Source organism: Vipera ursinii, assembly GCF_947247035.1.
Source record: "Vipera ursinii genome assembly, chromosome: 3".
Taxonomy (NCBI): Eukaryota; Metazoa; Chordata; class Lepidosauria; order Squamata; family Viperidae; genus Vipera; species Vipera ursinii.
The window spans coordinates 197,830,553-197,857,233 of NC_139516.1; the positions used below are offsets into that span (position 1 = coordinate 197,830,553).

A 26,681-nucleotide genomic window follows, 5' to 3' on the forward strand; every position below is an offset into this window, starting at 1 on the left:
CTCCAGATGTTATGAACTTCCAGTCTTATCTTTCTTCTTTCCTTGGCTTTGAAAAGACCATTAATCATGTCTGATACATATGATGGGGTTTTTTTGCTTGACATATAGGTATGAATCGATAGAATAGAATAGAATAGAATAGAATAGAATAGAATAGAACAGAACAGAACAGAACAGAACAGAACAGAACAGAACAGAATAGAATAGAATAGAATAGAATAGAATAGAATAGAATAGAATAGAATAGAATAGAATAGAATAGAATAAAATAGAATAGAATAGAACCTTGGAGGTCTTCTAGTCCAGCCCCAGCTCAAGCAGGAGACCTTATACCATTTCAGACAAGTGACTGTCCAATCTTTTCTTTAAAACCTCCAGTGATGAAGCACCCGCAACTTCTGAAGGCAAGCTGTTCCACTGGTTAATTGTCTTCACTGTTAGGAAGTTTCTCCTTAATTCCAGGTTGCTTCTCTCTTTGATCAGTTTCCAACCATTGTTTCTTGTCCTGCCCTCTGGTGCTTTGGAGAATAATTTGACCCCCTCTTCTTTGTGGCAGCCCCTCAAATACTGGAGTATTGTTATCATGTCACCCCTATATCTTCTTTTCTTTAGACTAGCCAAACCCAAGTCCTGCAGCCATTCTTCATATGTTTTAGTCTCCAGGCCTTTATTTATTTTTTTATTTTTATTTTAATTCCATTTATATCCCGCCCTTCTCCGAAGACTCAGGGCAGCTTACAAGCTTAGCAGTAGCCTTCATTCTATGTATATGCCTGCTTATTAGGGCTTTCACACACACCCCAAGCGGCATTATTACAAAGTCAGCTTAATTGCCCCCAACAATCTGGGTCCTCATTTTACCTACCTCGGAAGGATGGAAGGCTGAGTCAACCTTGAGCCTGGTGGGATGCGAACCTGCACTAATTGCAGGCAGCTGGTGTTACTTAAGGAGGCATTACCCCACTGCTCCACCAAGGCTCTTTGATCATCTTAGTTGCTTGGGTTCGTTATTTTTTTTTAATTTTAAAAAGATCCAACAGAGGAAGCAATAATATCTCAGGGTAGTGATTTGGGATGCCAAACTCAAGCCTATAAATAGTGCCCATTCATTCATTCCCTTGTGCATTCATCTGATTTACATCCCATCCTTCATTCAGCAGCTCAAGGCAGTGTACAGTATATAGCGTATCTGCTCCTTAAGCCTATTTTCCCCCACCAATCTTGTAAGGAAGGTTGGGCTGAGAAAGAGTACCTAGTGGCTGAAAGTCAGCCAGTGAAACTCTATAGTTGAGGGTGGGCTAAAACCTGTTTCACTGCGCTCCTAGAAAAAAAATTATCTACTACTCTGGCTCTTAGTACAATTTTTAGCTTTAGAGCAGCCTTGATTAGTTTCCATCCATTGCTTCTTGTTTTTCCTTAAGAACTTTTATACACTGTGAGGGCACAGATGTTTGGAGGTATGAATGACGATATTCTCCATCAGTTTACCCTTTGCCAATATTTAAGAAAAGGTTTTTGTTTTGATTTTTTTCCCATTTTTGCAGTATACTAAAAATATTTTTAAGGATTGGTTCAAGAGTGCAAAGCATCACTCTGATTGTTTCTAAGGTCTCAACTCCTTGTAAGAATGTAATTAAATAATATATCTTTCTTATGACAATAGAAAAAAGGAGAAAAAAGAACAAGAGCAAAGAGAAATTTAAGTGTTCCTCTCCAAGAAATTTTAAAATCAGAAACCAGCAGTTAAATTACAAGTTAATAAAAAAAATCATGACAGAGGAAAGTCTTGCTTGCTAATTTGTTTATTCTACTTCTATCCCTTTTGCTGGTCCAACTGAATAGATAAGGTAGCTTATATTTAAATTTTGCAAAAAATAAAAGACATAAAAACAAACTGATTAAAATACAAACAGAAGACATCACTAATTTTTGAAAACAGAAAGATGCAACTACATTAAGCGATGACTCTTGTAGCTTAAACGGGAAATTTTAAAAGGATCTGTTGAATTAAACTACTCTTTTTTTGATCATTTCGATTCATTCCCAAAGGCTGGAAGATGTATTATTGTGTCTCTTATAATCAGAGAAAACAACATCGTATTTTGTGTTCAAGCTCCCCCTAGAGGAGCTAAAAATTACTATATGTCTCCAGAGCATCCTGCTGGAAAAATCCATTACAAATGAGAACTTTTTTTTTTGTCTTACCAATTTATCAGAGATACTTTGCACAAAAACATATGGTGTGCTATCTCAGCACTTGATGAGATGAATGGAAAATGAATGGGGAAAAAAGCTTTTGAGATGAGATTTATGGGGTTTAACCTGCCACAATTTATTCACGTACATTGTAATTAGGATCCGGTTCCCCAACATCTATGCAGAGTTATTGGAAGACATCCGGTCACTCACAAGGCTAAGCAGGGCCAGACCTGATAAATACTTAGAATATCACTAGGAAATCTAAGACCACTTTGTTGTTTGGTGTCTTCAAGTCAGCATTGACTCTTGGCAAATGCCTGGACAAATCCTTGTGTCAAGCTATGGAAGAAACGGAATGCAAACTCCAGACATTGGACTACCATGACATGAGAAAGGTCATCCAAGAGACTGTTTACTGAGAACCAAAACACTTTCTCATAATAATTATCTCACACTTTATTGGACAATGTGACCTGCATCGTAAGGTGGGGGGGGGGAGATCCTATACTTTTAATATACTAATATTGGCGCCAATTAACCAGAGCTGGTTTTCCATTCATCTGTGCCCAAATGCTGTACTCAATAAAGTTTTGCATTAGAGACTGGGTCGTCTCAGCTGTCCTTGCTTTATTGGGTTCATCAGTCAGAACCTTGACACCTTGCAGTTTTCCTGGCAAGGTTTTTCAGAAGTGGCTTGCCATTGCCTCCTTTCTAGGGCTGAGAAAGAATGACTGGCCCAAGGTAACTCAACTGGCTTCATGCCTAAGGTGGGACTAGAACTCATGATCTCCTGGTTTCTAGCCTATTGCCTTAACTACTACACCATACTACTGCTAAAAAGCATAGGTGGACACATCCAAGAATCAAGCATGACTCAAAGGAGACATTCATTTAGAAACGACTTTCTGATATCAATATTGAATGTAATTATTTTTCCTTTTTTTAAAAAATAATTAATACATACACATGCAGACATTTTGAATTATAAACAACTTGGGGGAAAACGAGAGAGGCAGAGGAAACAGCAATTACATAAAATGCATAGTTTCTAATATTTTGGAGAGATATACCCATATTTTAAATTCATATTCAATATTTCTATCCTAGCAGTTATTGGTATTAGTATTTGTTAACCTAACTAAAAATAAAGACCAAATATGAATGAAATGAATTTTAATTAAAAGGATCTTCAAGAATTTTTACTGCTGGGTTTGTTTTTCAGCCATGGTTATTTTCCACAATCTTAACAATCACTGATCAAAAGAAATAAGTAATTTATTTTCCAGTGTTTTACTAGGATCAATCTGGCAGGCAAAAAACAAAATCTAAATTAATTTCATGTATCCCATAATTGTATAAGTTCTGGGAAAAATAGGTCATAAAGTGGCATTATCATTAATTATTGAAGACTGTTAAGCAATATCTTCAATTTCCTCCTAAATTTCCAAACCAAATGAGTAACTAAATGGTCAAAGCCACTAGGAACATTCAGCATTGCAATCCCTTCAGCACCATTTACTGCCTTTGATTAATACAATGCAGTTTTATGTGAATTTCAGATAAACTATACGTTTTTTATAGCCAATTCTTGCTTAATGGGCAAGCCACTTGCTTCAAGCATACTGGCCAGTTGGGATAATTAAGGAATTTGATTTTTTATAAATTTTACTTAGTAAAGAATGGACTAATGTGTAAATGATGACTTAGCTATGCCTTTTATTTTGTAGCTCCACTGTAGTTCTTCACTGCAGCTTTCTATCGTCTAAACACATTAAAATAGGACTCTGTGCTGCCTACCTAGCAGTCTGAAAGCATGCAAGTGCGAGTAGATTAATAGGTACCACCTTGGGAAGGTAAGAGCATTCCATGTTCCTTTGGTATATAGCCATGCTGGCTACATAACCATGAAAAATATCTTTGGACGATGGCCAAGAAACAGAGATGAGCACCGCATTCTAGAGTCTCAAGAAACTGGAGAAACCTTTACCATTTACCTCTACTCTTATTTGAATATGTGTTTGGATGTGGTTGCCAAACTATAGTTGATGATTACGATGAAACTGATGATTTCTCAAATTGCACAGAACTACAATAAGAAAAAGACTGATTTACTCTTAATGCTGGCATTATCAATTCCAATCCCACTGTCTAGCTCAGGGGTCTTCAAACTTGGCCCTTTTGTGATTTGTGGACTTCAACTCCCAGAATTCCTCAGCCAGGCACACACTCAGCCAGGTTTTCAGGTCCCGGCAAAATGAGCGCAGGTCGGGGGCAGTCCGGAGTTCCACAGATAAATCATTCCAAAGGGCAGGCGCGCCCACAGAAAATGCCCTCCCTCTGGGGATCACCCGCCGGCATTCCCTGACCGGCGGCACCCTACAGAGGCCCTCCCTATGGGAGCGCACAGGACGATGGGAAGTTGATGCCGGCAGCAGGTGTTCCCTTAGATAGTCCGGACCCAAGCCATTTAGGGCTTTATAGGTCATCACCAGAACCTTGAATCTCCCAGCATGCTGAGGAGCAATGTTAAGACAATTGCATTATGGGAAGAATTAACTGGCTGGTCTGAAAAAGAGACCCAGGCCTTTGGGTCAGAATGAGTAGCGTCCCCATTTTTAGAAATTGTAATATACTTCATTGGCATTGGCCATTTATTGCCCATTTGGTTTTCATGATATGTGCTGAGGTGGGTTTTTTTTTTTGGTGCTTGTTGGTTTTGACTTTCTTTCAAGTTGGGAGCCATATACATGCAATAAATAAATAATTATCTTAGTGCCCTACTACAGCAACCATTTTGCATGGTCTCTCCCCTCTGGAATCAGCCAGAGAATTAGCGGCTAATAGAGAATATAGGTAGTTCATACCAGATCGGTTAGACCAAAATATAAGTAATGGAAATGAATAAAGAAAGTGGAATTTTTTCAGTGAATATAGTAAATGGATTGAACTCTCCAATTAAAAGAAACAAGACTTTTAGGAAATTATGGAAACTAAATTTGGACATAATTTGTTTGCAAGAGACGCATATAAAAGCACAACATTACAAACTATTGGAATACCCAAAAATTGGAAAACTTTATTATACATCATCACAAAAAAGAGGAGTCACTCTATATATTAAAGAGACAATAAATTCGAAAATGGTATATTCAGATGAAGAAGGAAGAATATTAATGGTAGAGATTTATCTGCATCAAAAACAAATATTATTAGTGGCAATGAATACGCACTGAATAGCAATCAGGACAAATTTTATAAAAACCTACATTAAAAAATAGAAATGGAGTATCAAAATATTTGTTTATTAGGAGACTTTAATGCAATAACAGATGGAAAAATTGACTATAAAAGTAACAAAACAAAGAAAAATGGTAGAGGAAGACTACCTAAGACATTTTTGATATGGCAGAGGAAATTGGAATTCAAGATGTTTGGAGGGAAATAAATCCACAAAAATTACAATATACTTTTTACTCAAACAGCCAGAAATCCTGGTCAAGAATTGATATGATTTGGATGACCGCAGATCTGAGAATGAATGTGCAGGACATTGAAATAGAAATAGGTACATGGGCAGACCATAACCCCTTGAAAATGACTTGGAAAGAGATACAAAAAAGGCCAAGATGAACCTTAAATCATTCTATATTAAAAGAAAAAGAATTTATAGAATTAACAAAAAAAGAAATGGAACATTTTTTTAAAGAAAATAAAAAAGAAGATACTAAGATACAAAATTTATGGGACACAGCTAAAGCATATTTTAGAGGTATAGCAATATCGTATATGGCAAAAAACAAACAAACAGAGAAAACAGCAAGATACATCACTAAGAGAAGAATTTGGAAAATTAGAATCAGAATTGCAAAAGAATCCACAAAAAAGACTTTAAAAAGAGATATGGACATGATAAAACATAAATTAAACTTGTTAGACTCAGAAAAAATGGCAGAACAGATAAAAAGAGCAAAGCAAACCTTTTTTGAAAACGCCAACAAACCGGGAAGATGGTTAGCTTATAAACTTAAAAAACAGAAAGAAAGAAAAAAGATATACAATTTTCTGGATGAGAAAGGTTATTTACAATATAAAAATGAAGAAATAAAAAAGATAGTTAAAGAATTTTATAAAGACTTATATGATAAGAAGGAAATTACAAGAGAGAAAATTGTAAAATACTTAGAAAATAGTAACCTCCCAAAGATCTCAGAGACATTTAAAAATATGTTAGATGAAGGAGTTACAATGATGTAAATAACAGAGGCTATAAAAAGACAAAAAATGGTAAAGCTCCTGGCCCAGATGGACTTCCGGCAGAACTACACAAAAGTTTGCAAGAGATACTAAGCGATCCATTGAAAGATGTTTGTAACGGACTTTTAATAGAAGCTAAAATGCCAGTGACGTGGATTGAAGCAAATATCTCTTTAATACCAAAAGACGATTCAGACCTGACTCAGATTAAGAATTACAGACCGATTTCACTCCTTAATGTGGATTATAAAATTTTCACTTCAATAATGGCAGAGAGGTTGAAGAAATATTTGGTTGAATTTATACACCCGGACCAAAACGGTTTTTTACCAAAGAGACAAATTAAAAACAATTTAAGAATGATAATACTATGAATTACATCCAGGGAAACAAATGGCATTAATATTTTTAGATGCTCAGAAGGGTTTTGATAATCTTTCATGGCAGTTTCTAATTTATCAACTACAAGCAATGGATTTCGGACAGAACTGATGATGATTTGGTATTCATTTTGGAAGATCCTTTGAAGATGATTCCAAAATTGTGGAAGAAATTGGAACAATATGGTGAAGTAGTGGGATTAAAAATTAATAAGGAAAAAACTAAAATAATAGTGAAAAATGTTACGGATAAGCAAAAAAATCGAATATCAGAGGTGACACAAGTACAGATAGTGAAAAAGGTAAAATATTTGGGTATATATTTATCAGCCAAATGTTCAACATTAAAAGAAGACAACTATATAAGACTATTGAAACAAGTAAAGTTAGACCTGGAAAAATGGAGGAATTTAAAATTGTCCTTACTAGGAAGGATAGCTACAATTAAAATGAATATATTGCATAAGATTGTATTTTTGTTTCAGACAATTCCAATAAAACATGGGGGACTTTTTTTAAAGAGTTGGACTCTTTAGTTTTGAAGTTTATTTGGCAGGGGAAAAAAGCTAGAATAAAAAAGAAAACTTTGCAAGATACTAAAGAAAATGGGGTTTTTGGTTTACCTGAGTGGACTTTGTATTATCAAGCATCAGTATTGATGTGGGTGAAAGAATGGATAATGCTTAGGAATAAAAGGTTGTTATGCTTGGAGGGACATGACTCACAGATGGGATGGCAAGCGTTTTTATGGTATGGGAAAAACAAAATTCATAGATATTTTCAAAACCACTGTATTAGAAATGCTTTGATAACTGTATAGGAAAAAATCAAAATGGAAATATATGTAAACATTCCAGGGTGGTTATCAACAATTGAAGCTTTTTCACATGTAAACTTGTTAGATTTTGAAAAAAACGTGGACATATAAAGATATTTTAAATATTGATGGGACATTAAAATCGAAGCAAGAACATGTCGTGGTGGGTACGTTTACAAATACAAAATAGATATGAAAAAGATATGAAAATGTATGGATTTTATAAAGAACAAAACATGTTTGATAAGATATTACTAACTTCTGATGAGAAATTAATTAAAAAATATAGAGTTAGAAGAATGGCAAAAATTATGGGAGAGAAATTACAAATTGACAATGTCAACTGCATATAAAGAAAATCTGTATAAAATGTTTTATAGATGGCATTTACCTCCAGCCAGATTAGCAAAAATGTTTAAAAATGTATCAGGCAAATGTTGGAAATGTAAACATAATATAGGTACATATTTGGTGGACATGTGACAAAGTAAAAGCTTATTGGAGAAAAATACATGCTTGGCTAGAAAATATATTAGGAGAACATGTAGCATTTAATCCCGAATTATTTTTATTAGGTATATTACCAGAAAAGACTGATAAACAAAATACATATTTGGTTCTGCATATCATAACTGCAGCAAGAATAAGCTCTGCACAATGCTGCAAAAATGAACAAGTACCATCAGAAGAAGAGCTAATAAAGAAAATATTGGAATGTGCAGAGATGGACAGACTAACTATGAGACTAAAAGACAAAGAAGAAACAGAATATTATGAAAGCTGGAATTTATTTTATAAATGGTTGGAAAAAAGAACCAAAGAGTGAAATTTGTATATGTATTAATGAATTATGAACTCAGTTCGCACGTTGTTTGGAAAATTAACATATGTGTGTAAAGAATAAAAAATAAAATATTTTTAAAAAGAGAATATAGGTAGTTCAGGGTTGAGCTGCACATGTTCTCTGTGGAGCCCTTGGTGCTCTCTGGACTTGGTTGTATTTTGCAGACATTTCATTAACTGATGAGGTTGCATCTTCAGTGATACAAGCACTACACTTAATCTGCCAACAAAACATCTGCAAGAAAACAATAGCAATAGCCCTTAGACCTATATGCCGCTTACAGTGCCTCACAGCCCTCTCTAAGCGGTTTATAGAGTTAGCATATTGCCCTCCCTAATAATCTGGGTGCTCATTTTACCAACCTCGGAAGGAAGGAAGGCTGAGTCAACCTTAAGTTGGCAAGAATCAAACTGCTGGCAGTGAACTGAATTAGCCTACAATACTGCATTCTAACTACTGTGCCACTATGGCTCAACAACCAAGCTCAGAGAGCACCCCACAATTTAGCAACCTGGGGCTCTGTCACATCTCAAGTACATTGTTAAGGAAAGATACACTGTATAGATTTGGATTTAGGTTTTGAAGAGACACAAACTCCTTTCTGGCATATGAAGCTGCCTTTTGATAAAATCATAAGCTCAGCTTCTCTAATAGCAAGTAGATGTAGCCAGGGATTCAAGAAAAGTCTTGTTCAAAGAATAATTTTCCAAGGAAGACTTTCTAAGTGGTGAAACAATGATTCTGGGGGGCAACCACCAAAGATTTTATTTTCAAGATCTTATAAAATATTAAACAGAAGTATTGTTTTATCAAATTATTGTTTGTTCCTCCATTCATGTCTGCCCCAAAGATCTGGTTTATATACTGAATTTTGTTTAAAATTATCATTTTTAATCTGGAAAGGTACCTTATTTGCATTTCCTTCTAGAGCTTATCTACAAGAGCATTTCGTATCACAGACACTGGGGACTAAAAAAAGGAGAACAAACAATGTCTAGTGCGTTATACAAAAATGATACACAAATCCTACTCAAATTTTCCAGTTGAGCCTTACTCATGATTTGTACCAAGGGAATAGATGCATAGCTTATGCAACATCACCCTTCTTGCAATTTCATAGAATTATTCTCTTCCACTTCATTTTTTTAAAAATGCACTGAGAGGAAGAAAGTGTTGTTCATTTGTACTGCTGTACTGCCATTTTGTTTCTTTTTACTGGGTATGTTTTATATATTTTTCCTAAGTAAGCCTTTGAGAGTCATTTTGATTGCGGTGGCCTAGAAAGATGTCTAATAAATGTTCCTGGGAGAACAGCTCTCAGGTCATTTTATCAATCAAAGTCTTTTCAAAAGTACAATCAAAAATAAGCACTACTCTTCTACTCGCATATTTCACTTTTATACTAAAATGTTTTTGTTTTTAGAAACCTTAGTTTCCAAGTAAATTATCAGAATTATTAAGAGCACAGTTATCTAACTACACTTCAGAGTAATGGTAAACAGAGGATACACACTGTGACCGAAAACATCTTAGGAATATATTATCTGATGAGCCTGTGTTAACCCCTGTACAAGGAATATAAACACGGAATTTCTATGTAAAGGCATGGGGTCTTTATCCCAATCTGGAAATAGGTAGTACAGAGAGTCAAGCAAAAGACACACCATGGAGTCTCCTCTGCTTTTAAAAAGGATTTAAGAAAGGAGTAGACTTTATGTAAATGATGCAACACATAAAGAAGCAATTTGAATTGGCTTCTTCCAGGAAGTGTTTTATAGCTTCCCAATCTAGCCTGCAACCCTGACAATTCTAGAAGTGCCAAGCATTAGACCCCACTTAGCTTTTTGAGACAACGGAAGAATAGCACTAGCAATAGCTCTTAGACTTATATGCCGCTTCACACTGCTTTACAGCCCTCTCTAAGCAGTTTACAGAGTCAGCATATGGCCCCCCAACAATCTGGATCCTCAATTTACCAACCTTGGAAGGATGGAACGCTGAGTCAACCTTGAGCCGGTGACAATCGAACTGCAGGCAGCCGGCAGTCAGCAGAAGTAGCCTGCAGTGTTGCATTCTAACCACTGCATCACTAGAGCTCAGTATACGTAACAAAAGTCACAGAAACTACACAGTAGAGAAGAGGAGCCTGCTTCTCCTTTTTCAGATGAGGTCCATGTGGCTTCAGAGGAAACATGGAAGGCGGGAGGAACCTAGAAGCACTGAAGGATTTAGAGCAGGGGTCTTCAAACTTGGCCTTTTTACGACTTGTGGACTTCAACTCCCAGAATTCCTCAGCCAACATGCCTGGCTGAGGAATTCTGGGAGTTGAAGTCCACAAGTCATAAAAGGGCCAAGTTTGAAGACCCCTGGATTAGAAGATGATACTGTATCAGAAATTTAACTCCTGCTTACTTTTAGTTATGGCCAATAATGAATTCCAATTTCTAATGCCTATGCAACTCATATACACTTTCCAAATATACCAAGCTGCACCTTTATATGTGAAACATGTTCCTTTTCAAATAGCTGTTATTATCAAGAATATTATCAGGACAAGATACAGCAGTCCATCTGCATTTAAAAGACAAAGGCCACTCTTTTGAAGACAGCAAAGTCCACATTTTGGACCGAGAGGACCATTGGTTTGAAAGAGGGGTCAAAGAGGCCATCTATGTCAAAACTGAACAGCCCTTCCTCAACAGAGGGGGAGGGATATGACATTAGCTATCTTCAACCTACAACACAGTCCTTTCATCAGTTCCAAGAAGGCTCCACACCCATTTGCACTACTCAAATGTCCCTGAAGACACAGATAAACCTCCAAGTGGCCTCAACGATTCTCTAAAAGAATGCAAATGACCAGCTGTCTACAAGGAATATAAATCTTTCCATTCCCCACCATCCAGTCAGAGCTGAAGAAGCTTCTTGTTTGAGAAGCGAAATGTCTTCAAAGAGAAAAAAGAAAGTCCAGGTGCATCACGAAAAAGCACCTTTGGGATGTTCTTCAGTTAGACTTAGAACTGAGGAAGCTTCTTGGATGAGAAGCGAAACATTTTCAAAGAAACGAACCAAGAGAATCCAGTTGTCTTTTGGAAAAAGACCTTTGGGACCTCCAAAGTCCCTTCCAGCCCTATGGTATTAATTACTTTAATTTGTATCTGACTTTTATTCTTAAACCACATCCTAAATATAGGCATGCCTCACTCCCCAAAAAGGCCATTAAAACCAATTTTTTAAATCACAGAATGACTCCCTCATTGCAAATTTTCTTTTTATCACTCCTTTAAATAATGTCACATCACACACTATTTGTTTCCTCCTGTCCTCAAACTGCTCCAGAGAATCACATCCATTTTATCGAACCGAACCCAATATAGAACAAATTACTCATATATGGTATTAGAAGAAATTAAACACGTGCACATCAATTTTAAAGTGAAATATGTTTGATATTTTCATACTTTACCAGTTATGTCATGCTGTTTGAATGACTCACTGTAGATTTGATACTGATTGGGGCAATGTTTCTTCAACCACTTGCATACATCTTGCTGTGTCCAAAGGGCCACTGGCTTTGTCAGCTTCACAATATGAAACTGGAAATATAAAATAAGTCAAACAAAGGTTAAGCCGATGATTTTGCTTCCATTTTACATATCCACCTGCATTTTGTGCACCATCATGAGCCAGAATGGTCAGACCCTGCAGAGCTAAATTTTCTACTTTGCACAAAAAGGTCAAGGATGAAAGGATTATGATTAATCGGACACTTCTTCATGTGGCTAACAATTAATAAACCCTGGATATTACAGATATTTCAGGCTCTAAAGGCAGGTAAAGAAATCTCAAATTCAGTTCAAGTAATAATTTGGGTGTGGTCAGCAAACATTTCCGACTCATCTCTGTGGATTCTTTTTATGCTACAAAGAAATATCAGCCTTTGAAAAGCTGATCACAGTGATGTTGACAGTTGTCTATGTGGGAGATGACCAGGCTAAGCCCAAGGGGAAGGGTCAAGCATGTCATCAGTTTGGAATCCCTTCCACCCATAAGAGATCTAAGTCCAGCCCTCCCTGAATTCTTTTAACTCTTATCTACTACCAATTTCCCTTGACCATTAGTAGTTCAGATTCTTCTTCAGAGCTAGCATGGAGTAAACTTGTACTCATTTGAACAGGCCTGGTTCCTGATTTCTTGAGGCTGACAGTCTTCTCATCCAAGAGTCCTTGGAAATAATAGCTTTGGGAAGATGTCTGTCCATCATTTTCTCTCTGGGGTCTAGAATCTCCAGGTTCTTGTATGCATGGATCTATAATCTGAGTTGCCCCTATCTGCTTCACGGCACTTGGCAGAAATTTGGGAGTGGTTGCCCTTGAAAAAAAGAAGCAGATTACCTTGGGGCTTTTGCCTTTCCCAAATTGGCAAGTAACGGCCTACTAGCCCTGCTTTTGTGAAATATTGCTGGTAGGACTGCCATATCACTAAAGCAATTTTAGCTGTCTAATTAGATGAGTTTTAATTCATTGGGCAAATGAACAAAGGTGGCATAATTCTGTGTAGGAAACCTCTCCTTTTTTTTGGGGGGGGGGAATGAAGAATACCAAATGTACCCAACTGAAAAGTTGTGCAGGACCTTCCTGCTGAGAAAAATGAGGGATATATGTCCCCTTCTCATACACACTTGATATCAGCAATCTGGATTGCTGTGGAATAGAGCCCAAACTTTGAGATGAGTTATGCACTGATAGAGTACACCAGAGCTGTCCAACCTTGGCAACTTTAAGACCTGTGGACTTCAATTCTCAGAATTTCCCAACCAGCCATGGACACCTTTGTAGTAGACAATGCAGGGCTGTTTAGAGAAATACTCTGATTTCATAGCAAGGCAGTTTCCTTTGATCCTGACTTACCAAAAACATAAGTGAAAGACAAATGGGTGAAGAAGTCAAAGTGAAATCATCAGGGCACAATAATAACAATAGCAACAGAACTTATATACTGCTTCACAGTGCTTTACAGCCCTCTCTAAGTAGTTTCCAGAGTCAGCATATTGCCCTCAACAGTCTGGGTCCTCATTATACTGACCTCAAAAGGATGGAAGGCTGAGACAACCTTGAGCCATTCAGAATTGAAACAAAAGTAGGGAAAAAGACAGAAAAAGAAATGAAACTAAAACTATGGGAAGTTGCAGTACCCTAAGATTTAAGAAAGAAAGGTTTAAAGGCTTCAGGGAGCTTGTGGGGGTGGAGATGATTAGGGAGGAATAAGATGTAAAGGATATTTTTATTTTTATTTTTGGCAATGCTTCATTGACCACCTCATCCCAGAACATCTTCATAAGCTCCTAGCCAATCTTGGTTGGTCTTGAAAAGATGAACAGAATCAGATCTGGTTAATACTAAGGTGGGAGACCATCCAAAAGTCTTGGCGCTGTAGGTTAGTCCGGGAGGTCAAAAAACATTCATAAAGAAAGCAATAGCAACCCGTTTTTGTAATGCTGCCACTGAGTTGTTTGAGAAATGTCTCTGGCAACCTGGCTAAAGGTTTTAAAGTTGAGGGTCAGTAATTTACAGCCAAGTGGAGGTCCTGGCATACTAGACATGGCCAAGAACACTGTATAAGAGTCTGGATTTAAACTTGACTCAAGAGTGCTTTTACCTAATCTCAGATCACAAAAGATTATAAAGATGAGTGCCAGCATGTAAATTTGTGTGCAGAAATGGACCAGAAGCCAGCACAATTGTTTAAGAATACTAAACAGGTTCCAATGAGTGCTTAGGGGATGAAAGGGAACCATGCCAAAGGACTAAGTATGCATTCATATTCACAAGTCTATTTGGGCTGGATTATAGTATTTTGTAGATTAAAGCCATGGAGCAATTAAGCTCCTCTGCAACATCATTATTAAGCACCTCTATATAGCACTTCCTGTTTCTTCTTCTTTTTTCCTGCATGTGGCAGTTAGAGGAACAAACCTCTTACTTTTAAAGGGAGGCAAGATCCATAATGATGCACCGTTCTCCCCAGGGCCTTTAAGAAATCATCTCTTTACAAAACAGAGCCACACCTTCCTACAAAGCCGTTGCCAGATGATATGAATGATTGCTGCATTAAACAGCGGGAAGAGGGTGGTCACTGAATATGTAACTGAAGTTGCCAACACATGCAGATTTAATAGTGGAAGAACTCATCTAAACAGCCTGATTTCCACAGCATGAAGACACCCCACTTACATTTGCCAAGAACATGTCCTCAAAACAATGCCTCCATCTCATAAGCAAATCATTGCTTAGACAATGTAAAACTGGTCCAAAATATACCGGCCCAAAGATGGTATTTTCCCAGTTAATATAACTGGAGAACTGTCATGTGGCATTCTAAGCCACATACAAGAGTTGTCTTGGGTGGTTAGACACCTGCAGGCCTCCAACAGGCCCCCACAGTAGGACTGTCTACTCCCATCTACCTCCAAAATAACAAATTTTGCTGCAGCTGCCCTACAGTCTACTGCTGTTCCCCTATGACCTTTTTTTCCACTGAGGAAATGCTTTGTAGTCACTGCAGACAATGTTATAGAAGGCAACAGTTACCAAATGACAGATCCACAGCCTCTTCCACAGCTTTTTTAGCCTACAAAAAAAAAGCAGTCTTAGAACCTGGAGACTCCAAAGACTTGAGTATAGAACAGTGATGGCGAACCTTTTAGATACCGAGTGCCCAAACCACAATCCAAAACCCACTTATTTATTGCAAAGTGCCAGGGCTACATCAGCATTGTGGTTCCCTCAGGGAGGGTGGGGTGTGTGGCCCACTATGGTTCCCTCAGGGAGGGTGGGGTGTGTGGCCAGGGTGGTCACAGAAGACTGGGTGGGTGTGGCCAGGTAGGCGTGGCCATCTCAATGCTCTAACAGAGACATGTCAAACTCGCGACATCACATGACATCGCGTGATGTATCGGAGCTTTTTCCCCATTGCCGGCAATGGGGTTGGCATGGTTTCGTCGTGACGTGTCCAGCCCGCAGGCTGGCAATTTGACACCCCTGCTCTAACACCTCTACTCAAGCTTGCTAGCTTGCCATTTTGCCTGCTTTGTGCTGGGTAGGGCTGCTGCAGCAGCGTCACCCTAAGGGACCTGCGTGAGCTGCTAGTGGTGGCAGTGTGCATGCCCACAGAGAGGGCTCTGAGTGCCGCCTCTGGCACACATGCCATAGGTTCACCACCACTGGTATAGAACATGGAAGAGGGGATCTGCTCCCCTGGCAGTGACCTGGAAGTGTGCCCATTGAGTCCATGGGATTCCATGTCCCAAGGCTGAAATCTCAGTGAAACAAACAAGCCAAGTCAAACCTTCCATCCTGCCCTTTCTTTGAAAAGAAACCAAGATGGGTAACACAGACACGTCCAACTTCTGGGGGAAGATCCCATTTAAATGCAAGCCTGGCCTCAAAAGCTAAGCTCAAATTTGTTCCAACTAGTCTCCTAAATGAGAACCAGTTTGGTCTAGTTCCTAACGCACTGAGTTAGAAACTGGGAGACTGTGAGTTCTAGTCCTACCATATGTACAAAGCCAGCAGGGTGACCTTGCACCAATTCTCTCTCAAGCCCTAGGAAGGAGGCAATGGTAAATCACTTCTGAAATATTGACTACTTCAGGGAACTGGTTCAGCCAGGAACTGAAGTAAAAGCAAAGACACACATGCACGTGAGTGTACACACACACACACACAAAGTTTCCTAAACTGACTTGTGAAACTTGTACTATAAGTAGTAGATCACAACTTACTACTTGATGAGATAGAAAAATGTGGGTTAGATAGCATTACCACCAGATGGATTCGTAGCTGGCTGACAGGCCGTACTCAGCGTGTGGTCCTCAATGGAACTGCATCTACATGGAAGGAAGTGTGTAGTGGGGTGCCCCAGGGCTCTGTTCTGGGCCCAGTGCTCTTCAATATCTTCATTAATGATTTGGATGAGGGGATAGATGGGGAACTCATCAAATTTGCAGATGGCAGGAATAGCCAATACTCCAGAAGATAGGCTTAAGATACAGAAGGATCTGGACAGACTCGAACACTGGGCACTATCTAACAAAATGAAATTCAATGGTGAAAAAAGTAAGGTTCTACATTTAGGCAGGAAAAATCAAATGCATAGTTATAGTATAGGTGGCACCTTGCTCAATAGTAGTAACTGTGACAGGGATCTCGGAGTCTTAGTAGACAATCACTTCAATATGAGCCAGCAGTGTGCTGCAGCTGCCAAAAAAGCTAACACAGTGCTAAGCTGCATTAACAGAGGGATAGAATCAAGATCAAGTGAAGTACTAATACCACTTTACAATGCTTTGGTAAGGCCACACGTGGAATACTGCATCCAGTTTTGGTCACCACGATGTAAAAAAGATGTCGAGACTCTAGAAAGGGTACAGAGAAGAGCAACAAAGATGATTAGGGGGCTGGAGGCTAAAACATATAGGGAACGGTTGCTGGAATTGGGTATGTGTAGTTTAAGGAAGAGAAGGGTGAGGGGTGACATGATAGCAGTGTTCCAATATCTCAGGGGCTGCCACAAAGAAGAGGGAGTCAAGCTATTCTCCAAAGCACCTGAAAGCAGGACAAGAAGCAACAGATGGAAACTAGTCAAGGACAGAAGCAACCTAGAACTAAGGAGAAACTTCCTGACAGTTAGAACAATTAACCAGTGGAACAACCTGCCTCCAGAGGTGGTGAATGCTCCAACATTGGAGGTTTTTAAGAAGAGACTGGACAGCCATTTGCCTGAAATGGTATAAAGTTTCCTGCCTGAGCAGGGGGTTGGACTAGATGACCTCCAAGGTCCCTTCCAACTTTATTGTTGTTGTTGTTGCTGTTGTTGTTGTTGTTGTTGTTGTTATTATTATTATTATTATTATTATTATTATTATTATTATTATTATTATTATTATTATTATTATTATTATTAATCTCCCAGGATTTAAAATGGACATCTAACATTAGAACCATCATTAAAAAGCCACAAAGAATAATCTTCCTCCGTCAACTCAGGACTGCAGAAAAAACAGTTGCAACCAGCCTGCCTTCCACTGAGGATCTGTATACTGCACACATCAAAAGGAGAGCTGAGAAAATATCCACAGACCCCTCACATTCTGGACATAAATTTTTCAACTCCTCCCCTTGGGATGCTGCTATAGGGTATCGCATGCCAAAACAATTAAACACAAAGACAGCTTTTTCCCCCGTCATGCCATCGTTCTGCTGTAAACCTAATTACCACAGTACTGTCTTATTTCTAAGGATATTTATCCATGTAGTATGGCTGTTGAACTATGGTGCTGGAGAAGACTCCTGCAAGTCCCTTGGACTGCAAGGTGATAAAACCGGTCAGTCCTAGAGGAGATCAACCCTGACTGCTCTTTAGAAGGGCAGATCCTGAAGTTGAAACTCAAATACTTTGGCCACCTTATGAGAAGGAAGGACTCACTGGAGAAGAGCCTAATGCTGGGCAAGGTTGAGGACAAGAGAAGAAGGGGACAACAGAGAAGGAGGTGGCTGAATGGAGTCACTGAAGCAGTAGGCATGAGCTTAAATGGACTCCAGAAGATGGTAGAGGACAGGAAGGCCTGGAGGAACGTTGTCCATGGGGTCGCAATGGGTCAGACATGACTTTGCAACTAACAACAACAGTATGGCTATATAACTATTATCCTTCTCATCTATTCTTGGAGAACCCTAACCCTTATTATTATATTACTTTGTTGTTAGTATGTACAGTGAGAAGTTATGCACCAGAGACAAATTCTTTGTGTGTTCAGTCACTCTCTATTCTATTCTATTCTATTCTATTCTATTCTATTCTATTCTATTCTATTCTATTCTATTCTATTCTATTCTATTCTATTCTAAATTGTTGTACTGCCCCAACATCAACAATCTCATCGAACTTCTTTTTTCCTACATAGAATAAGGAGAGACTCATGAAGTGGGGATTAAATGCTTCCAAACTCCATGCAAGAGAAACAAATTAATCACCCCATTTATTCCTCTTTGTGCATACAACTTTTAAATGTTATTACTTTTATTGTTTCAATTTATTGTATAGTGACTCATTAGTGTCCCATCATCATTGTTAATGCTGTAATTTTAAGCAGCTATTCTGTAACTATCTCTTAATCTATTATGGGACTTTAAATTATAAAGCATTCTTGGATCAGATGCTGCAGTCAAATTAATCATTCTGGACCACAATATTGCTTGAGATCCTTTTTGAGAGGTCAAGTTATGCTAGACAGATAATATATTCTGATGATATTTACCAAACAACCCATGCTAATTTCTTGCTTTCCTAATGTGCCCATTTCAAGATCTAGCCGTGAACTGAAGGCTGCCTCAAATTATTATCCTCATATTAAAACCCAGTGTTTTCCATCTTCTGTTGATTTTATTCAACTTGTAGATTCTGCACATTGCCTAAACAACAGATAATACCATGATGAGCAAGCATTTCTTCAGCTGTATACAGTCAAGGTTATTTTTAATCAGGGTATGCAGTTTACTTGCAGTATTGATTATCTGAATTTCATACATCAGGTTCATGAGAAGATTTAATTGGATTGATTTCTTGCTCAGAGGTTCTGGAGAACATTAAGTCTTCTTAGGCTTCAGTACTTTTTGGCCATTTATTTTTTTTATCGTTTCCAGTCGATATTCTGCTTTGCTGCTAAGCGGCTGTTCCACAGCTGTCAAATGGTCCCCTCCCCCTTAAACTGTATTGCATTATAGAGGAGAATAGAGAGCAGTGTTTTTCAACCTGGGCAATTGGAAGATGGGTGGACTTAGTAGCTGGGGAATTCTGGGAGTTGAAGTCTACCCAAGTCAATAGGTGTTCTTGAAAGTATTGCTGCCTCATCTGAATAGAGTAGTACAAAAATGTCCTACATAGTTATCTTCCAGTACTTAAGTGGCTGTCACAGAGAAGAGGAGGCTGACTTATTCTCCAAAGCACCTGAGTAGCAAACCAAACCAGAAGTAATAAAAGGATGGAAGCTCATTAAAGAGGCTTGAGATTTCCTCAAGGGACATGTTTATTGGTTACATAGTATCCGCACAGTCAAAAGTGAAACCAAGTCTGAAGTTCCCTTCAGAAGCAACAATATTACAAAGTTGAACTTTCCACCCCAGAGCTATGCAATCAGCTATGTTCCCCAACAAAAGAGTTTCGTGGGCTTTCTAACAAAATGCCCCAAGCTCAGTGGTGGGATTCAGATATGTGAATAACCGGTTCTCTGTGTGGATTCCACTTCCAGAAGTCCGTTCTGGGCCTGGGCAACAAAATATTAGCTACCGGTTCTGCCGAAGTGGTGCGAATCGGCTGAATCTCATCATTGCCCAAGCCCCTACCTAACTAACAGAAATGACCTTGGTTCCCATGGAACAGTAAAATGTTTTGACTAGTAGAAATCCTCCTTCCCCCTCCCAATCCTGTGGCAACTTAGAACGAAGGAAATGGCTGCAGCCAGGTGCATTATAGAGTTGACAGAGAGATCCAGCCTTGAACTAAGGAGATTTTTCCTGACACTGAGAACAATTAATCAGTGAGGTTGTGATGCTTTATCACTGAGGTTTTCAAGAGATTGAACAACCATTTGTCTGGAATGGTACAAGGTCTTCTGCTCAAGCACGGGGTTGGACTAGAAGGCCTCCAAGCTCCCTTCTGATCCTATAACTCTATGATTCTCTGTGTCTTCAATCAAGTTTGGGAGAATGAATGTTTATGTGTTGGAGATGACCCATCATGGAGAGGAGTATGACCCAGTAGATTTGTCCAAGCACTTGAACCCTGGCAAAAACCTCACTGCAGCATACTCCACCATCCCACCTTGTCTCTGAGTAAGACAGGCTCATTTCCAAAATCCGCTTTGGAGTGGAGTAAATCACCGATTCATTTTGGATAGAAAAGCGGTGACTTAAAATCTGGAACTCAACCTCTCTGCCTGGGAAGCTTGCCAATCGCTATTTCAAATGACAATCTGTTGTATATCGTGTTCAGTTCTGCACATAATGGTTTCTTCTTCTTTGCTTGTATAAGAATATGTGTGTGTTTTCATGCAAGGCTATTTTAAATGTTCCCATTATGCATGAATACAGATGCTGCAAGGCAAAATTCTTTAAAGCAATTTCAAGTCATGACTGCTTTGCACATCCACAGGAAGCCAACATTTTGCTTTTTCAGTATGCTATGAAGGACACAACAGGAAAGTCATAATCAAATGGTCATGGTACAGAAATTCTACATTTTCAATAGCAGACAAAACATATTTTCAATATCATTTTCATTTTCTGCCGAGTATTGCATCAGGACTTTGCTTTGCTTTAATTTTTCTACATGATCGGTTATCTTCAATGAGCAAATATGTGTTTTTAAATCAGTGTTTCACACTCTCCTTACTTTTACGATTTACTTCTGGCTGGGGAATTCTGGGAGTTGAAGTCCACACATCTTAAATGCTCTGAAACTGACTCTGACACTGGTACCTGGCTCAATACTAGCAACTGTGAGGGGGGTCTCATAGTCCTAGTGGACAATCACTTAAATATGAGTCAGCAGTGGGCTGCAGCTGCCAAAAAAGCCAACACAATTCTAAGATGCATTAACAGAGTGATAGAATCAAGATCATGTGAAGTGTTAATACCATTTATAATGCCTGGGTAAGGCCATACTTGGAATACTATATTCAGTTTTGGTCACCATGATGTACAAAAGATATTGAGACTCTAGAAAGAGCGCAGAGAAAAGCAACAAAGATGATTAGGGGACTTGAGGCTAAAACATATGAGGAACAGTTGCTGGAATTGGGTATGTCTAGTTTAATGAAGAGAAGGACTAGGAGTGACATGATTGCAGTGTTCCAATATCTCAGGGGTTACCACAAAGAAGAGGGAGTCAAGCTAGTCTCCAAACCACCTGAAGGCAGGACGAGAAGCAATGGATGGAAACTAATCAAGGAAAAAGCAGCCTGGAACTAAGGAGAAATTTCCTGACAGTTAGAACAATTAATCAGTGGAACAACCAGCCTTCAGAAGTTGTGAATGCTCCAACACTGGAGGCTTTTAAAAAGAGACTGGACAGCCATTTATCTGAAATGGTATAGGGTTTCCTGCCTAAGCAGGGGGGTGGACTAGAAGACCACCAAGGTCCCTTTCAATTATGTTATTCTATTCTATTCTATTCTATTCTATTCTATTCTATTCTATTCTATTCTATTCTATTCTATTCTATTCTATTCTATTCTATTCTATTCTATTCTATTCTATTCCATTCCATTCCATTACATTACATTCTAATTCTATTCTATTCACGTGTATTTCTTGATTTACAACCAACTTACTATTGCAATGGGCAGTCTCCATTATGGTTGTAAGTCAAGGATTATTTATACTAGTTTAAATTATTATCATAGAGCTGAAGAGGATTATTTAGGCCCTTTAGCACCTTCTGTTAAGTGCAGCAATTTTCGTCAAAGCATCCCTAAGTCACCTCTGATTAAACACAACCAGCAAAGAAAAGCCCATCAACTAATTAGACAACTGACTACACCATAGAACTGCTGTTCTGGTTTAACTGTGATCTTAGGAATGTTTTCTCAATAAAAGGTAAAGGAGTCCATGTGGATTTTACTCCGCTAGTCATTGCCAACTATAGGAGGTGGTGCTCATCTCTGTTTCAAGGCCATTGGGCCAGCATTGTCCGAAGACATTTCTGACATTTCCACGTAGCCAGCATGACGTCATGGAGCCCTGTTGCCTTCCTATCAAAGTGCTACCTATTTATCTGCTCACATTTGCATGCTTTCAAATTGCTAGAGAGGGCGAGGCTGGGAACTCGACCAGTCGCATAGCATTCAGGTCTTGAACCTGGACTGCCGGCCTTTCACACTGACAAGATGAGCTACTGAGCTGCCCTCTATATTTTCCAAATATTCCTGTAACTTAAAACTAATGTTCTGGGTCCTGTGCTCTACAACAGCATAATAGAGAACATGTCAGAAACCCTTTTCAGTGTGACATTCTTAAATATCTAATTTCTTCATTGAATTAAGTAGAAGTGGTAGCAAAGGAAGTCTTTTTTAAAATTCCACTTTTTTATTGAAAAGTTTTACAATACATTTTTTAAAAAGAAAAACTCCGCCCCTCCCCCTCCCCTCCCCCTAACCCTCCCTTACCCTCCCCTTCCCCCCACCCCCGACTTCCCAGAGCTGAATACAGGGTATAAACTTTACAAACTTAAGCTAAAATATGCTAACAAACAAAAATAAAACATTAAGTTCTATCGCACTTTAACTCCCCTTAAACATAATTATATTACTAACAAGTAACAAATAATAATACATCATATAAAACCAGTACTTATTCAAATGCTAAATGAAACTTTTTAGTCCCATATTTATTCTGAATATAATCGATCCATCTTCTCCATTCCGAAATATATCTCTGTTGTGATTGTTCTTTCAAATATGCTGAAATCTTTGCCATTTCTGCCAAGTTAGAAACTTTCAAAGTCCACTCTTCTATAGTAGGCAGTTCCTCCTTCTTCCAATATTGCGCTACTAAAAGTCTTGCTGCCGTAATTAAATTCAACATCAATTTAGTATCTATAACAGTAAAATCTGTAATAATACCCAACAAAAACAACTGTGGAGAAAATTCCACTTATTTTTGTATTAAATTTATATGCCACTCATCTCCACCTACAAAGCAGCTCTGAAAACTTCATTTTCAAGTGATAGGGTAGATAGTGCTAGAATACATTTTGAGACGCAAAACTAAAGTGTGGCTTTGAAATCGCTATCAATGCAGCAATGAAGATCACAGGAGCAGAATGAAGTCAGCAGTGGCAACAAAGGGAAGATAGTAAGATTCTCCAACAGAATGGTATTTAGGAAAAAGATGTTGTTTAGCTAGCCTGAGTAGTCGGGTATAGCTATAGCACTCTTCTTTTGTACCATTTGAAGTTAAAGCACCATGCCAAGAGAGAAAAGCTTTTTTTTCATCCAGTAAATACCATCACTCTCTCTTTTTGCAGAATTTTTTAAGGCAGTGCAGCATAATTATTGCAGTAACTTCAATTCTAGTTGTAAGAATGGCAGCATCAATTTGAAGTTGGGCAGCCACTAAATTAAAGTAAGTTAAATTTAAATTACGTCAAGTTAAAATTAAATTAAATCAACTTCAATTTAAATTGAATCAAGTTCAATTTAAATTAAATCAAATTTAAATTAAATCAAATCAAGGTAAATTTAAATTAAATCTAATTTAAATTAAGTCAAATTTAATTTAATTTAAATTAAATATACTATTTTTCACCAATTACATCTACTTGACCCACCAAAGCAGAGAGGCCTGGGATGTTACAGGTCTTCTCTCCTAAGGAGATCCATCTAGTGGGACAAAAAAGAAGGCCATTGCCTGTTGAACATCATCCATGCAGAAATAAGATTGACCTCCACCTTGACACTCTTTCCAAACACCCTAAAGACATGGTTTTGCCACTGGGCCTGGGGACCCCAGTGTCAGGCACAAATAACCAGATTTCCGTGTATAAGATTCAAGCTCACTACTTTATTATATTCTGCCTATTACACAGGAATCTTCTCAAATTGTAAGCTTTAGCCTAGAAACACAATAGATAAGGTTCTATGGAACTAAAGGGGGGGTGCATTCATCTGGGTCTCTTGCAGCTGTGCAAGAACTTGAAGCTAATTAACACCCTGCCAGACTGAGACTCAAACATATGAAGAACAGCTGCAGGACTTGGGTTTGGCTAGTCTAAAGAAAAGAAGATATAGGGGTGACATGATAGCAGTAGTCCAGTATTTGACGGGCTGCCACATAGAAGAGAGTGTAACACTATTCTCCAAAGCACCAGAGGGCAGGACAAGAAACAATGGTTGGAAACTGATCAAAGAGAGAAGCAACCTGGAATTAAGGAGAAACTTCCTAACAGTGAGGACAATTAACCAGTGGAACAGCTTGCCTCCAGAAATTGTGGGTGCTTCATCACTGGAATTTTTAAGAAAAGACTAGATAGTCACTTGTCTGAAATGGTACAGGTTCTCCTGCTTGAGCACAGGGCTGGACTAGAAGACCTCCAAGATCCCTTCCAGATTAAATTAAATAATTAAATTAAATTAAATTATTGCATATCCTGTCTCTGCCTGCTACATGACTCACAGTGAATGTGCTAGTCAAAAATGGTCTGCATCCTGGCAATGGACCAGTGTCTATTTTACAGGGACTTTCAACATTCAACATTCACAACAACTTTGGTCTCACATTGTTTGTGGTTCAGCAGCGCTGTTAAACAAAATGCAGATCTCCAGTGTAAGAGGGATAGTACCTGGTATAAATCCAAGATTTCAGTAACACACAAACATTCCAACTTTTATTTTGCTATTAATACAAAGACATCAGATACAAAAGAATACAGTCCAATGGCTATTAAAGTTTTAAAACAGTCCATTAGCAACCCTCTAAAGAAAAAACAACTAAGCCTTCCTGTCTTGAACATAAATACATTCCTGGTGACAAATTAATACTGAAGTGTCAAAATACTTCCAAGAAGTTACTTCTGGCCTCCTTAAGCTGTTCTACAGTTCTTCTCCTCAAGGACATGAACCTTGGTCTTTCTTTTTCTTTTCTTTTCTTTTAAAAAAAGCATCGATTTTTCTCTCTTAAAAAAAAACCTTCATGTTCTGGAAGTTAAAAATAGATGCCATTTTAAACAAAGCTATATGACTATTTTTAACAGGAAATGGCCTGTATTGGATCCCTGACTAGAGGTTAGACTAGCCTAAAAGTGCAATTTTATTTCAATGAACCGCAGGGAAGTGAAGCTGGGCCTTCCTTATAATAACAGCAGTTTTCCCACACCTCCATTTAAAGCAGGACACATTCTACAGCTTGGTCCAGAAGACTATATCATAAGCAAAGTCAACTGATCTCAAAGCTAATGGGACAACTGCTCTGATATAAAACCATAGAGCAGTGCAGGTCAGGGCCAACCTTAATTATTTCAGGGAGAAAACTGAAGGTTTCAGAGATTGGAGCAATAATAAAAGTAGAGAGAATTATCATTTGTTGTTGTTGTTAGCTGCGAAGTCGTGTCTGACCCATCGCGACCCTATGGACGACGTTCCTCCAGACCTTCCTGTCCTCTACCATCTTCTGGAGTCCATTTAGGCTCACGCCTACTGCTTCAGTGACTCCATCCAGCCACCTCATTCTCTGTCGTCCCTTTCTTCTATTGCCCTCAACCTTTCCCAGCATTAGGCTCTTCTCCAGTGAGTCCTTCCTTCTCATAAGGTGGCCAAAGTATTTGAGTTTCAACTTCAGGAGCTGACCTTCTAAAGAGCAGTCAGGGTTGATCTCCTCTAGGACTGACTGGTTTGATTGCCTTGCAGTCCAAGGGACTCGCAGGAGTCTTCTCCAGCACCATAGTTCAAGAATTTTCATGCATATTGCTAATTCTAGGAGTTAATGAATATAAAAAAACCTAGGAGATTACTCTCCAGGACAGTGTTTCTCAACCTTGGCAGCTTTAAGACATGTGGATTTCAACTCCCAGAATTGCCCAGCCAGCATGCTGACTGAAGAATTCTGGGAATTTAAGTCCACAAAACATAAAGTTGCTAAGGTTGAAAAATACTGCTCTAGAACACCATTTCTTTTGGGCAACCATGAAGAGCTGCAGAAGAATCCTTTTTTTTTTTTTTTGCATATCCCTTTGCTGTCTTACTGCCGTGCAGGAAAATTCTTTCTCAGAAGCTGTATTTGATCTTCCATCAACTCCGCATTTAGAAAAGCCACTAGACCTTTAATAACTATGTGATGATTTTTAATTTTGTTTTAACATTTTCAATTCTGCTGTTTCATTTTATTAGCTGCTTTTAATAGTCACTTCAAGGAAATGATGATTAATATGCACCATCAAGTCACGATCGCACAGAAGTTTTTTCTCTAGAATTATATTTCTCTAATCTGAACTTTCAGATCTTCCATTAGAGTCACTGCATAACTGACTCCATCCACCTTGTGCTGGTCAGGCTCTTCTTTTTCCTTCCACCTTTCCCAGCATTATAAATTTTTTTAAGAGAGCAATGACTTTGTATAATATGTCTAAAATATAA

At 38.4% G+C, this 26,681-nt stretch overlaps 1 protein-coding gene across 3 annotated transcripts in view; it reads right to left on the bottom strand.

Annotated features, from left to right (window-relative positions):
* SAMD12 (sterile alpha motif domain containing 12) overlaps positions 1-26,681 on the bottom strand; it is a 272,823-nt gene that overhangs the window by 188,579 nt on the left and 57,563 nt on the right. For 2 of the 3 annotated variants that reach the window (XM_083359833.1, XM_083359831.1), the window contains exon 3: positions 11,961-12,090. In XM_083359833.1, the coding sequence (XP_083215959.1) occupies positions 11,961-12,090 (130 nt within the window). The remainder of the gene's footprint in view (positions 1-11,960; positions 12,091-26,681) is intronic. The other variant, XM_083359832.1, reaches the window with a different exon arrangement.